Raw genomic sequence first — 15,284 nt, 5'->3', positions numbered from 1 at the left:
TATCCAGGATGACCCCATTTTTGTTTTTAATTCTATACTTTAACAACTCTACAGGAAAAAGGAACACAGCAAATATCACATTTATGACATCCCTCTTCATTGCACTCTCATCATACATTTTAGCTGCTGTCTTCAATGTCACACACTATTTACCCTTAATAGTATTTTGTGTCCCTGCAGCTTTCTTGCATATCCCAGTTTCAGTGGGGTTGTGGCCTCCCTCTCAGTCACTGTAGAGCAGGCTGAGTCCTTCACCTCTGTACAGGCATTTGGCTTAAAGTGAAATCAACACCATTGCACCCATCCTTCCTTTCCTTTTCAAGGCTTCCTTTAGGAAAGAGGGACCTCCAAGCCAGCTGGTGTATAGAGTCTCTGATCATTCCTGTTTTACTTTTACATACTGCTCTTCAGAAAAGCTGAACCAATCGCAATATACAGTGCTACCAATTTCCCTACAGCTCTGCCAGTGCTGGAGATACATACACATATGGTGTAACAGTTAATCCACCCATTTTATAGATGAGAAAATTGAGGGCCAGAGAGAAAAAGTCACTTTCCCTCAGATTATTCAGCTAGTGGATGGCAGATAGATCCAGTTCTACAGGCATGTATCCTGCCCCCCTCAGGGCTTTGTCTGCCAAACCACTCTGCCTCTGACAGTTGCTTCTAGAAATGGACGTAGAAGGCTCCTCTAGCTGCTTTTGTCCTTGAAGGAAAACAGAAGCACAGCCTTTCTCCCCTCACAGTGCCTGCGTTGCACAGACTGGGTTGCTCAGCTTCATCTGGATGCTTCCCTGAGCCTACTAGATCCAGGTCCTGAAGAGTTCCTCAGGGGGCAGCACAGTTGTGGCGCAGGCTTCCACCTCCTCCCTTCTGCAGCTGATTAACTTCTGGGGTGAAGAGGTGATTTTCTGAAAAATAATTTGCATGAATATTTATTAGATGAATAGTAATACCAAAGTAGTAGCTATTGCAGAGACTATTGCAGAAATCCCAATTATGTTCTTTATACTTCCAGCCAAGATGGAACCATAGGTAGACATATTGTACCTCCTTGTACAACCAAATAAAGACAACAATTTAGAAACAAAATAACAAGCAGAACTGACAGGAAATTGAACTGTATGGAAGTCTGACAACCAAGGAGTTAAAATAGACACATTCATCCAGACAGGTAGGAGGGGCGGAGTTGGGCAGCCAGGTGGAGAGGGGTCGTGGCAAAAAAAGCGGTGGCACCGGGCGCACAATGCAACAGCTGACAAACCCCAGGTGTGCAAGATGGCAGCGGGGCTGGGAGACCCTGGGAACACAGGCAGCGGCTGGCAGACCCTGGGCATGGGATGGCAACAGGCAGACCCAGCGAGACAGCAATCGTGAAGTGGGGCATTGTGTGCAAAGCAGCTGGCTGACGTGATGGTTCCACATTTGCACACAGATAAACCAGGCAAAACTGGGGAGCAAGACAGGCCACACAACCCAGGGCTCCAGAGCAGGGAAATAAAGCCTCAAAACACTGATTGAAAACACCTGTGGGGGATGAGGTGCTGGGAGAGACTCCCAGCCTCACAGGAGAGTTCATTGGAGAGACCCACAGGGTCCCAAGACATACAGAAGCCCACACAATGGGAATCAGCACCAGAAAGGCCCAGTTTGCTTGGGGGAAGGGACTGAAATCTGACAGAGAGTGGAGCAAGTGCCATTGTTCCCTCAAACCCCACCCCCACATACAGTGTCACAACCCAGCAACTGGGTTGCCCCACCCTGGTAAACACCTAAGGCTCTGCCACTGACTACATAACAGAAACATCGAGACAAAAAAAAAAATTGCCCAAACAAAAGAACAGATCAAAGCTCCAGAGCAAACACAGCTAAGCAACCAAGAGATAGCCACTTATCAGACGCACAGTTCAAAGCACTGGTGATCAGGATGCTCACAGAATTGGTTGAATTTGGTCACAAATTAGATGAATAAATGAAGGCTACACTAAGTAAAATGAAGGAAAATGCACAGGAAACCAAGAGTGATGGAAAGAAAACTGGGACTCAAATCAACAGAGTGGACCAGAAGGAAGAAAGAACAACCAAACAGAAAAGAACAAAGAAACAAGAATTTTAAAAAAAAATGAGAAGAGGCTTAGGAACCTCCAGGACATCTTTAAACGTTCCAACATCCGAATTATAGGGGTACCAGAAGGGGAAGAGGAAGAGCAACAAGTGGAAAAATTATTTGAACAAATAATAAAGGAGAACTTCCCAATCTGGCAAAGGAAATAGACTTCCAGGAGGTCCAGGAAGCTCAGAGAATCCCAAAGAAGTTGGGCTCAAGGAGGAACACACCAAAGTACATCATAATTACATTAGCCAAGATTAAAATGAAGGAGAGAATTCTAGAAGCATCAAGAGATAAGGAGACAGTTACCTACAAAGGAGTTCCCATCAGACTGTCAGCTGATTTCTCAAAAGAGACCTTACAGGCAAGAAGGGGCTGGAAAGAAGTATTCCAGGCAAGGACTTACATCCAAGATTGCTCATTTAGAATGGAAGGGCAGATAAAGTGCTTCTTTGATAAGGTCAAGTTAAAGGAGTTCATCATCACCAAGCCCTTATTATAGGAAATGTTAAAGGGACTTATCTAAGAAAAAGAAGATAAAAAACATGTATAGTAAAAGGACAGCAAACTCACAATTATTAACAACCACACCTAAAACAAGAACAAAAACAAACTGAGCAATCAACTAGAACAGGAACAGAACCACAGAAATGGAGATCACATGGAGGGTTAGCAACAGGAGAGTAGAAGGAAGAGAGAGGGGGGAAAGGTACAGAGAATAAGTAGCATAAATTGTGGGTAGAAAATAAACAGGGGGAGGGTAAGAATGGTATGGAAATACAGAAGCTAAAGAACTTATGACACATGGACATGAACTAAAGGGGAGGAATGTGGGTGGGAGAGGGTGTGCAGGGTGGAGGGGAAGGAAGGGGGGAAATGGGACAACTGTAATAGCATAACCAATAAAATATATATATATTTTAAACCGAACATTTTTCTAGCAGAGAGCTCTGAAAATAACAACCTGGTCTGAGATGTTCTACATATCACACATAGCAGGGCACCCAGCCCAGAAATGGGGCCCCTGAAACACAAGTCCCTTTCCAACTCATACTTCCTGTTCCTGCCACTTTCTCCCAGTGATCACATTACATAGATATAACTGGCTGTAGAAATGCAGGTACCAACTTTTCAGAGGGACCCTCCCCCCAACCATTTCTTGCCTACTCATCTGCACCAAATTCACTAGATTCTTCTGCAGTTATCTCCCCTGGCCCTCCCCTTCATCACCCCAGAGTGGCATGTGAACACAGATAAATAGACACAATGGTTTCCTACACCTCAGTCCCCAGGAGACATCAGCTTCATAAAGTCAGTTTTACCCTTGATCATAGTTTGTAAAGAGGCAGCTTCAGGGGATCTCTCTCTTAGTGTCCTTGGGCAAATTACAGGAAAGGACAATGTACAAGTAGGGCTCACTGAGTGTGGTGTCTTTGTGGAACTCACTACCAATTCACTGCTGCTGGTCCAGCAAACTCAGGACACTGGCTACCTAACTCTGCAGTGGTTAGACTTGATTATTTTTTAAATTCTGGAACAGCATTATCCAATAAAAATATAACACAATTAAAATTCTCTTGTAGCACATTTTAAAAAGTTAAAAGAAACAGGTAAAATTAAATTTAATAATATATTTTATTTAAAATAGGTATTATTTCAACACGTAATTAACACAAAAAATTAATAAAATATTACATTTCTTCTTTTGAAATGACTCTTTAAAATCCATTGTGTATTTTATGTTTATAGCACATCCTAGTGAGAACGAGCCACGTCGCAAGAGCTTAACAGTCACATTTAGCAAGTGGCCATTGTATTGGAGAGTATAGTTCTAGAACATTAAAGTAAAATCATATAACCTCAGAATTTCAGGAGGTGCAAAACTATTGTCCCACAGGTTAGAGTTAAATTTTCAAGTAAGGTTTTCAAACAGGAAGAGACAGAGTAAAGTGAGTCATGGAAAGGAAAGGAAGACCCTTTAGCACCAAGGCCTCCATACCCATGAAGCAATTATGGATGAAAGACAAGGAAAAAAATTATATTTTAAAACAGGGTATATATACTGAGAATTGTTCATATAATTTTCCTTGCATATATATTTCTGCTTTAGAATGTTACTTGGTGATATCAACTTGAATGCAAAGACATTCTTTTTTTATTTTTGTTCTATTACAGTTGTCCCAATTTTCCCCTATTGCCTTCTCATTCCCCAACCCCCATCCTACACTCCCAGTCAATCTTCACTTTGTTGTCTACATCCATGGGTCATTTACACCTGTTTGTTGATTAGCCCCTTCCCCTTTTTTCCCCCCATATGCTCTTCCTCCCTCCCCTCTGGTTGATGTCAGTCTGCTGCTTGTTTCCATTCCCCTCATTCTATTTTGTTCATTTGTTTTATTCATTAGCTTCCTCTTTTAGGTGAAATCATATGGTATTTATCCTTCATTGCCTGGTTTACTTCACTTAGCATAATACCCTCCAGTTCCATTTGTGCTATCATGAAGGCTAGGAGTTCCTTCTTTCTTTTTGCTGCATAGAATTTCATTGTGTAAATGTACCATAGTTTTTTGATCTGCCCATTTGCTGATGGGCACTTAGGTTGCTTTTAGCACTTGGCTATTGTAAATTGTACTGCTATGAACATTGGGGTGCATAGGTTCTTTTGCAATGGTGTTTCAGGGCTCTTAGGGTATAGTCCTAGCAGTGGAATTGCTGGGTTAAAATGCAGTTCTATTTTTAGTTCTTTGAGGAAGTTCCATACTGTTTTTCATGGTAGCTGCACCAGTCTGCATTCCCACCAACAGTGCACTAGGGTTCCCTTTGTCTCCTTATTCTTGCCAGCACTTGTTTTTTGTTGATTTGTTAATGATGGCCATTCTGACCAGTGTGAGGTGGCATCTCATTGTGGTTTTAATTTGCATCTCTCTGATGACTAGTGATATTGAGCATTTTTTCATATGTCTATGGGCCCTCTGTATGTCCTGCTTGGAGAAGTGTCTCTTTAGGTCCATTGCCCATTTTTTAATTGGATTGTTTGTCTTCCTGATGTTGAGTCTTATGAGTTTTTTATATATAGAGTCCAGCACAATGCCCCTTTTTTATTATAAAATCTTTTATTAGAAAATCACAAGCATTTAATTCTATAACACAACAATATCACACTCAATCACACCATATGGCATTTTAGGTGAAATGTTCAAATTAAAACTATAAATTATTATACCCATTATATTACCCTACCAACTATACTCAACCAGGCATTACTTATGCTAGACCCTGTATTTTGAAGATCAAACCCTGTCTGAGGTATGATTGCCAAATATATTTTCCCATACTGTCCATCCCCTTTTCATTTTGATGATGTTTTCTTTAGTGGTGCAGAAGCTTTTTAATTTGATGTACTCTTATTTATTTAGTCTTTTTAAAAATTTATTTATTTTTAGACAAAAGGGAAGGAAGGGAGAAGGAGAGGGAGAGAAATATCAATGTGTGGTTGCCTCTTGAGAACCACCTTCTGGGGACCTGTCTGCCCCACAACCCAGGCATGTACCCTGACTGGGAATCAAACTGGCAGCCCTTTCATTTGCAGTCTGGCGGTGAATCCACTGAGCCACACCAGCCAGGGCTAGTCTTTTCTTTATTTACCTTGCCCTAGAGGATATATTGGTGAAAATTTCTGAAGTTTTACTGCCTATGTTTTCCTCTAGGACTTTTGTGGTGTCACAGCTTATGTGTTAAGTCTTTTATTCATTTTGAGTTTATTCTAGTGTAAGGTGTAAGCTGGTGGTCTAGTTTCATTTTTGTGCATGTACCAGTCCAGTTCTCCCAACACCATTTATTTAATAGGTTATTTTTACTCCATTTTATGCTCTTGCTAAATGCAAAGACATTCTTAATGGTATATTTTAGAGGACAACCATCACCAACTATAAAATTATAGATGTAGACATGATATAGTTAATCCAAAGAGATAAATTAAACACTTACAAACTCAATAGGGCTTTTAAAAGAGTTGTCAAGAATTTCCACGTGGTAATTGTCTATGGTTTAATTGGAAAGACATGTTGATTTTGCAAAGATGGTTGAAAGTTGATTTTTAATAGTTTGGAAGATTATCTATAACTAATACAAATGTGAAGTGCAGCTACACTATACTAAAGTCAAGTCTGAGAGGGAGAGAAGACAGTGGTGACAGACCGCTCCAGAATCTGTTGGGATTTAATGGACACTACAGATCTGCTCACACAGCACCATGAGAAGTGCATATACTCAGAAAAATTTTCCACTTAAAAAATCAAGGGAGAAACAGCCCTGACCAGTATAGCTCAGTTGGTTGGAGCATTGTCCCATAGACCAAAAGGTCACAGGTTTAATTCCCAGTTAGGGCACATACCTAGGTTGCGGGTTCTATCCCAGTTGGGATGCATAGGAAAAGGCAATCAATCGATGTTTCTCCCTCTCTTTTTCTATCTCTATCTCTATCTTTCTCTCTCCTTGCCTCTCTCTCTAAAAGCAAGCAACCAAAAGTTGACACTTGGAAAAAGGGAATGTCACTAGGTGAGTTTCCCATTGTTTACAGTTCCTTGTCTGAGGGCAGATCTCTCTTGGCACCATGAATAATGATAGCTTTACTGGCTTGAAGAATCAGAAAACAAATATTGAGTGAAACACAAAAGTTAGAAAATGACAGGATGAGAGTTAAGTGTTAATGGACTAAACATTCCAATTAGATGATGGAGATTGTTGGAATGAATTCATTTTTTTAAAAGGCTAACTATATGCTGCTATAAGAGATACACTTTTAATATGAGGACACAGATAAGTTTAAAGTAAGAATATGGAAAGAAGATAAACCATACAAACAGTAAACAAACCAAAAAAGTTATATTAATATCAAAGTAAGGACAATTGCCAGAGATAAAGAGGGACATTTCATGATGATAAAAGGCCCAATTACTCAGGAAGATGTATCAACTATAAATATGTATACTCCTAAAATGGAGCTTCAAAATATGTGAAGGAAAAACTGACATAAAAGGAGAAACAGACACACCCACACTCATATTAGACATTTTGTTGTCTCTCTCTCTCAATAACTAATAGAACTATAGAAAAATTATGAACAGTATTATCCAACATTTGACCTAATTGACATTTATAAAACACTACCCCAACCACTGCAGGATACACATCCCTTTCTGCTTCAGGGATCTTTGAGCCCCTCGAGTCATTGCTGAAGGGAATGAGGCCTGCCCTGTCTCCTGTGTTTCACATACCACATGGCCTTCGTATTTAGCTGTGAACAATTTAGTAAACCATTCAGAGTGTGCTGGTGGGGTGGGGGGACTGATGAACAGCACATTGATAAGCATTATGAAAAGTGGGAAATGAAAGGAGTCGATGCTGTGTATGCAAAGCCCTAGAATACTGCCTGGTGCTTAACTCTGCACTAGTCTCACCTAAGGGTATGATTACCTGGAAGTAATGGAGAGAAACGAGCACACTTAGGGTAGCAAGGTAATGGGGTGCCCTGAAGACTGGATTAGGGAGAATCATTCCTCCCGTGTAGGGAGAGTATGGGCCTCACTATCAGGGCCATGCAGTTGTCACAAGAGTGACACCTTCGAAAGTGATTCCAGGCTGATGTAGGACTGCAGGAATGCTTGCAGGCAGTTCCAGTTCTCCTTGCTTCTAGGAAGCCGACTGCTAACTCCCTCCTTGCAGGAGACAGCTGTGAGAAATCTCTGAGTTCATTTTTGTTTGTTGTTTTGTTTTGGGTTTTTTTTTTGGGGGGGGTTGTGCTGCTTTGTTTGTTGAGGTCTGGGGTTAGGGGCATGGGAGGCAGCCAGGATGGAACTTCCAATTATAAGGGAGTGTTATATCCCTATATTATTATACCCTATAGTATTATACTCCCTATAATAAGGTCTGCTTGTGCTTCTCCCTGATACTGGCATGGGCACACAGGACCTGCCCCCACCAGAGAGCTTTAGACCTGCAGACCAGTGTCCTTGGAAGTACGATAAGAATCCTGGGCTTGCAAGGGACTGAGAAAACAGATGAGGACCCTAACTTTTGGTAGTTACTAGGCAGGTCCAGATTCTTTCCAGCCCCCAGCCAAAGGCAAAGCACAGTCTATGCTCCCACATTCATACCCATGCACTTCACCCTGAGAGCCAATGAGGTCCTTGGCAAGAGAACTGAATAAGTTGTGTCAGAACAAGTTACTGGATGCAGCTGCTGTTATAACCATGGGAAGGGGCCAAGAACACTCGTCAGGCCAGTCTGGAAGGGTGAGACTGGGTGTGACTCTGAACTGCCAAGCACCAAGGCTGTGCAACACACCCACTCTCTTGGCCATGCCAGGTCCTGGGGGTGAGCAACAGTGGCCTTACTGAGGAAGGTCCCCACTCTCTGGAGAAGGGAGGTCTCTCCCAGCCCCTCTAATTAGAAGTGAAGTCCTGTACATGCCCTTCTGCCCTTCTTGCGCAAGTGCTTGTCGACCAGGAAACTGTGTGCCAATGACCAACCAGAGCCCAGACTACATCTGGTCAGCATCATGCTGAAAGGAAAACAAGACACTCTTACCAAGGTATTGGGCAGCACCACTGCTGGGCAGCAGGAGTACCGGAGCAGCTGGCCCATCTTCCAGATGGAGAGCAACACAACCACAAGGATCAGTACAACGCCAGCAAATGCAGTCAAGGCCAGCACTAGGGGGAGAGTTTCTTCTGCAAATAAAGATAAGAACAGGCTTAGGAGACATAGTGAAAATGAAATCTCCAATCCAGGGCCTCCTTCACTTTCCTGGAGTTGGTTCTGCACATGGGTAAGACAGCAGATACCAACATCCTGAGATTTGATGTATGCCCTAGTGATTAAAATTACCACCATTAAAACCATTTTTCTAGAATCCAAATTAAGGCTTGGTTTCCAGAAAGCCCCAAGAAGATTAAAATCTCTTGTTTTTGGGAAAGGGGAGGAGTATCAACTGTTAAGCCCCCAGCCATTTTGAACCTGGGGCCACTGCCAGAAGGAGGGCCGAGTGCCAGGCTCCCAGAAGGATGAGGGGGAGGTGCCAAAAAAGAACAGCAAGGAATGGAACTGGGCGGTAACTGAAACAAAGTGTGTTTCACAATTTGCTTCTGGCTCTGATTCATCTTATGGAAGAAAATACTAAGTTCAGAAAATAGTCACATAATAACTATCATATATTAAGCCCCTACTATAGTTAAGGAACTTACTCCAGGTCACACATGTAGGGCTGGCACCCAAGCCTACGGTCATTCTACTAAGTAAATGGATCAGAAAATACCAAGTGGGAGCATCTGGAGATGCAGAAGGGGGATGGGTTATTTTTCCATCTTATAGCCTCAAGCAACTCCGTTAGGCCCTCTAGGCTGAATTGCTCACGCAGTGTGAAAGGCAGCACAGCCAGTCAGGCTACAGAGAAGGTGGTGGCCTCACACATGGGCCTAGGGGCACTGCACTTTATTTCAATGCTTTAGGAAAATATTTTGGCAGTACACATCGAGATATACAAATAAATGTTCACACACGTTCATCCACTTTTGAGAGTAGATTCCAAAAAAATAAATAATTCCAAGAAAGGAAACAATGATATGTGTAAAGCAGCTCACAGCAACATCTGCTCTCATCAGCCTCATAACCAGTCTCATCTCTGCCCAAAGTCACACACCTACATATCCCCCACCTCCTGCCATGCTGTGTATTTTCATCATAGCACGTACCACCAAGGGAAGCTATCTCATTTGTTTACTTGTCTGTAGCCTGTCTCTCCAACTAAAAGGTAAGCTCCCTGAGAGCAGGGACTTCCCGGCTATATTCCAGGGACTCAACCAGCCTGTGACCCATAGTCAATGCTCCATATTCATTCAATGAATCAGTCAATCAATCAATGATCATCTACCATCTTCAAAAGCAAATGGAAATGACCTGAGGCATGGAGATGACTTAAATACCCCTAAATAGAAGATGACTTGGTTTATTATGGGACATCAGCATAGTAAGTTAAGAATTCAGCTATTAAAATGTGCATTAGGATATATACAAGCTTGTTCACTACAGCATGGTTTGCAGTAACAAAGACTGGAAAGCACAAAATATGCCCATTAATTACATATATTTCGGCATGTACATGCATTGGCTCATTGTGCATCTTCTTTCCAAATGAGGTAGTTCTGTGCGTGCTGACATGGAAGATGTTCACAATATACCACTAAGTGAAGATAATGAACAAACAGAACAGTAGACAAAGTACAGACCCATTTGTGCCTCTGAGTATTGGTATCACATAGTAACTAGCAGGTTAAATGCCAAACTTGCCAAAATAAACCTCCTCAGTGGAAAACATGTACCTCTTACTTTATATACTTCTGTGTCGTTTGAATTTTTGAACAAGCTTGACTTACACAGTTGAAACAGTAGTACAAAATGGCAATCAGAAAATCTGTGTGGGAAATGTGATGGCTATCTGTGGAAAAGCAGACGCAAAGCATACATGCAATCCACCTGCCATGTGTGTCTACACCTGGGCAGTGATGGCAGGATGACACCCCTTTGGAGAGCAGTTGGAGGCAGCAGTCAGACTTCATATGTGTTTGCTTCTACCTCCAGGAATTTATCCTTCAAGTGTACCAGCCAAACGATCTATGTGCACGGTAACTAATTAAAGCACTGCCTGTGGTAGCAAAATATTTATGTGGCGGGGGGACTAAATGCCCATCAATAGGAAGCTACTTAAATTAGTGATATATACACAAGGAGAATACTATGTAGCCATAAAGAAAGATGAGGAAGGTCTGTATAGATATGGACAAATCTATGAGATACATAAAGTGGAAAAGACAGGATCCAGACTAGTGCATAGAGTATGCTGCCATTTGTGCTAAAGAAGAAAGATAGAACAGAGAGCTTCCATGTGTAGCTTATATATTTTGAAACTCATTAATGTACTAAATATTCAAAATAATAATTATTTTGTTAAAGGCGGGAAAGTTGTATACAAAAATGTTCATAGTAGTGTTTGAGTGTCAGAATCAGGAGATGTAGGGTTTTGTTTTGTATATTTACCAAGGGTTTTTAAACATTGTGGGGTTTTAGACCTTAAAAAATTTCAAGGGAAAAAAATTAAGTCAAACAAGAGGAGTCTATAGATTTCTCATAGGTCCCTCCTAGCTGAAAGCAGCTGTGATATACAATGGGTGGCCTCCTCACATGGTTTGACTCTCAAGCTCCTGGCTGTCTTCCCTGCAACTCCCCACAATTCACCTGGTAAGTCAAATGTGCAATATCTGGCCTCGGGCCTAGGGACCTTTCAGAGGAATGTGTTCCAGACAGCTGCTCAAGTGACCCCACCCAGCCCCAGGGTGGATGCTTCCCTATAGTCCTGGTGGGGAGCACAGTTTCACCACAGGAATCCATCCAGACTCAGGAAGCAGGTCAGTGAGACCAGGGGAGATTAAGAACCAAAGAAACCCAGCAGGCAGTGAGCATCCTTCAGGAGGTACTGTCACCTGTGCAGGACTCCAGAGAAAAGACAGGTCATCCTTACCTTGCACCTTGATGCATTCTGCCTGGCTGAAGGTACTGTGCCTCCCGATGGCCTTCACAAATGTCTGGGCCTTCACACAGTACACAGCCCCGGGCTCCATGGTTTCCAGGTGCACTGGAACACCCCTGCTCCTCACTGTTTTGACATGTTCCTTTAGGAGAGCAGAAAACAGTTACACACTGAGGGAAGCAAGACAGGAAAGGGAGAGATGAGCCAGGGAAAGAAAGCTGCAGATATTTCCTTTAGGCTGCATACAAAATATTCCTTCTCATTCATTCATTCATGTTTGTTTATTATGCACCTACTATGTGCCAAGCACTGCTGTCATGGAACTTATGTGGGAGAATACAGACAATATGTGATATTTATCAGGTGGTGGTAAGAAAAATTAAGCAGAACAAGAAGGCAGAGTAATGAGGATGCACTAAAAAGAATGGCTGGGGAAGACCTCTCTGATAAGACAACAGGGGCAGAGAACTGAAGGTTGGAAATATGACTGACCCAGGGTGGGGATGAGTGCACAGGAGCAATGGAACTAGTGGGCAGTGCCTCCTCATACATCCATCCATCAACCTGTCTGTTTATCCATCCATACATCCTTCCACTCTACCCATCCCCTGAGGCCTGTGCTCCATGTCTGAATCTGTGGAGGCTTGTTTGGACAAAGCCCAGATGACTCAGGCTGCATGCTCCTCTCCCAGTTACCAAGGGTAGAGAGAGAGCTCCATCCCAGAGAATCTGAGGAAGCCACATGCTCCTTCCTGCCCAGGTCCTGATCTGTCCCCCACGCCACTCCATCTGCCTGGCTGGCAATGCTGTGTCCTACCACTGGGCCCTGACCCAACAGGAGTAAATACTGGAAACCATGTGTTAATGCCCATTCCACCTACCCATACCACCTTCCAGAGGAAGCTACTCAACCTACTGCCCCTGTTGAATGGGTGCTGGGATATGTGCCCTGCACCCCAAGATAATGCTGTGAGGTCAGGAGTACCCCTGGTCTCAGAGGGGTCCATCAGAGACCAGCTAGCAACCTCTACCCCTAAGCTTAGCCTGATAAGATAAGCAGGACCAATCAGAGTTTCTCTCTTGGGATTTGGTCTTGGCAATATCTGGACCTAGAAACAGGGACAAAGGGAAGAGGACACAGTGAGGGGGAGTCACACCTGAGAGGACTTGAGGGGCTGGTCAGGCACAGCCACAGGAATGAGTAGAAGGAGTGATGAGGAGTCAGGGCCTGGGAGTAAGCTGAGGAGAAGGCCACAGGAAGAGTGCAATAGAGAGGACCCAGCAGAGGGAAGCAAGGACTCCACAGGCCAGGGTTCTTGGGTAAGGAGGCCATGCTGCAGCCTGGCTCTGGGCCAGCTCTCTCATAGATTCTGTGAGAGCTCCTTATTGCACCATATTAATCCCTATGATAAAGTCTACTTTTGTCTGTGCTGACTGGAGTGGGCCTTGTCACCATATCAGCTCGCACAGAGCTTCCACAGCTCTGACTGTTCCCTAGTTCCTGCTCAAGCTCCACCTCTTCTGCTGGTGCGGCTGCTCCTGTTTGACCATTCCCTCTGGGAGACCTGACCTCCCACCCACCCCAGCATGTAGCAGCTGTCCCACAGGGAGGGGCAGCACCCCATCTAGGCATTCTTTGTGATCCACTAGCTCTTTATTAGGGTAATCCAGAAGCCAGTTCTTGGCTCTCTGCCCTGACTCCGGCGCCCTGCCCAGATGCACACCCTAAAGAGGCTTGTACCAGCCTCACACGCTTTTGAAATCATCCAGTTGATCTGGAACACCCTGGTCTGCTGCACCTAAACATGTCAGGGAGAATGCTGAGAAGGCAAGCTGATAAGGGGAAAGAAATGCATCGAAAAGATATTATGGATCCCAGTATGTTTGAGTTTACAGCAAGAAGGCAGTCCTCATACTTCAGTCAATCTGGCCTGAGAAGGCACCCAGCCAAGGCCTGGGTTGGAACCAAGGCAGTTCTTTGAAGAAGAGGCTACTGAGATTGTCAGCCTACTCCCATCTCTTCTTTCTCACACTTCACTTAGGCCTGGTCATCCTCAGGCCACCCCACACAGTGACCACTACAGGGTCTGGCTTCTTTCAACCACCTCTCACGGGCCTGACTCCTTCCCCAAAGTCTGACTCAAAGGCCAAGGCCAGAAGTCTTACCTTAGCACCAGGCTCCCTCTTCCAGTAGGCCACGAGGAATTCAAACTGGGGCCCCAGGTCTTCCAGCTTAATAACCAGGTAGAAGCCATCCTTGGTGACCTCCATTCCAGGTGGGGTTAGAAAAGCTGTTGGCAAGACAAGAGGTGAATCAAAGCCAGCCCCAGACAGGACTGATTTTTGTTCTGGGAAACTCTGACCAAGTCATTGGGGGAAACATGCCAGGCTCCTGGGAAGGGAGATGGCTAGATGTAGCTCCACAGCATGTAGCAGCATGTCCACCAATACTCTCCTGTACCTGGCAGGTGCTCAGTGAATGCTCTTTAAGTAATGAGAAAGTTTTTTCAAAAGACAAAGATTACTACAATTCACGTGGATTGGTGACATGAACTGGCTGCTGATGACTTTCAAACATCAGCAAATCAGCAGCCTGCAAATGTACCATTCTACTCTCAGCCCAAGGATCCTTAATGGGGGATGTCAGAAAACCAGAGGGTTTGACAAATTCCAATAACCAACTCTATAAATTACAGCACAAGCACAAACACTATCTTTCACACTTCTAGATCCTAAACAGATTGTCCAGCAGTCTCCATGGACACTTTCCCCTTGGCAGACCAAGAACAGAAGGGCACAGGCAGGCAGTCTCTACTCCTTGGCTAGAGATGATGGATCCATACTTTCCTGTCAGATCCAGACACTGCAGGACCAGAAGGGGCCCCTGATTGTTGGCAGTGGTTTGAGAAGTATAGTGGAGTGTGTTCTGGGCTGAATCCCCCTACACTGAGGTCAGTGGACACTCTCTCAAAGGAAAGTCATTTCCTGCAGGGAGTTTTCAGAGAGCAAAACATTTCCTGGCATTTGAAAAGCTGCCTGGATAGGGAACAGGAGGACTTGGGAAGTCAGGGACCAACTGTGTAAAAACATACTCAGTTCAGAGGCTTCAAATGAGCACATAGAGCCAACAGTACTACCTTTGAAACACCTCCAGAAGGAAGACAGATGTTTGACTCCTCCAGTTTTAGGTCAAACATGATTAGAATTGTATATTCTGATCTCTGTCTTTATTGAAAATACAGTTAGAAAAAATGACCTGCAGTCATTTCCGTTCAGAGAATATTTTGACAGTGTTGGAGCAGGAACCTCTGTCCTATGCACTCTACATATTCATTTAATCCATCCAGCAAGTTTAAGAAAGTAAATAATGCACTTGTTGTACAGACGAAGTAATTGTGCCTCAGAAAGGTTAAGTGACTCTCCCAAAGTCACACAGCGGCCAGAATTTGAGCCCATGTCTTTCCCAAGCCTCTAGACTCTGCTCTGTGGGATGTTTAGCCTCTGTACTCATGGATCTCAGATCTGGATGTTCACGAGAGTAATCTGGGGAGAATTTTAAACTCCCACTGAACAGAATGCACATAAATTACT

General features: G+C 43.7%; 1 protein-coding gene across 1 annotated transcript in view; it reads right to left on the bottom strand.

Annotated features, from left to right (window-relative positions):
- Nucleotides 1-672: 672 nt before the first annotated feature.
- Nucleotides 673-15,284, bottom strand: part of IL20RB (interleukin 20 receptor subunit beta) — a 32,149-nt gene continuing 17,537 nt past the window's right edge. The window contains exons 4-7 of the mRNA XM_045857057.1: nt 13,860-13,984; nt 11,685-11,835; nt 8,699-8,841; nt 673-911 (exon numbers count right to left, since the gene is read on the bottom strand). Of these exons, the coding sequence (XP_045713013.1) occupies nt 804-911; nt 8,699-8,841; nt 11,685-11,835; nt 13,860-13,984 (527 nt within the window). The 3' untranslated portion in view covers nt 673-803. The remainder of the gene's footprint in view (nt 912-8,698; nt 8,842-11,684; nt 11,836-13,859; nt 13,985-15,284) is intronic.

This window comes from Phyllostomus hastatus, unplaced genomic scaffold (genome assembly GCF_019186645.2).
Source record: "Phyllostomus hastatus isolate PE091 unplaced genomic scaffold, TTU_PhHast_1.1 phas_scaffold_129, whole genome shotgun sequence".
Taxonomy (NCBI): Eukaryota; Metazoa; Chordata; class Mammalia; order Chiroptera; family Phyllostomidae; genus Phyllostomus; species Phyllostomus hastatus.
Note: the sequence above shows the minus strand (reverse complement) of the source record. Positions and strands in the feature narration are given on the sequence as shown.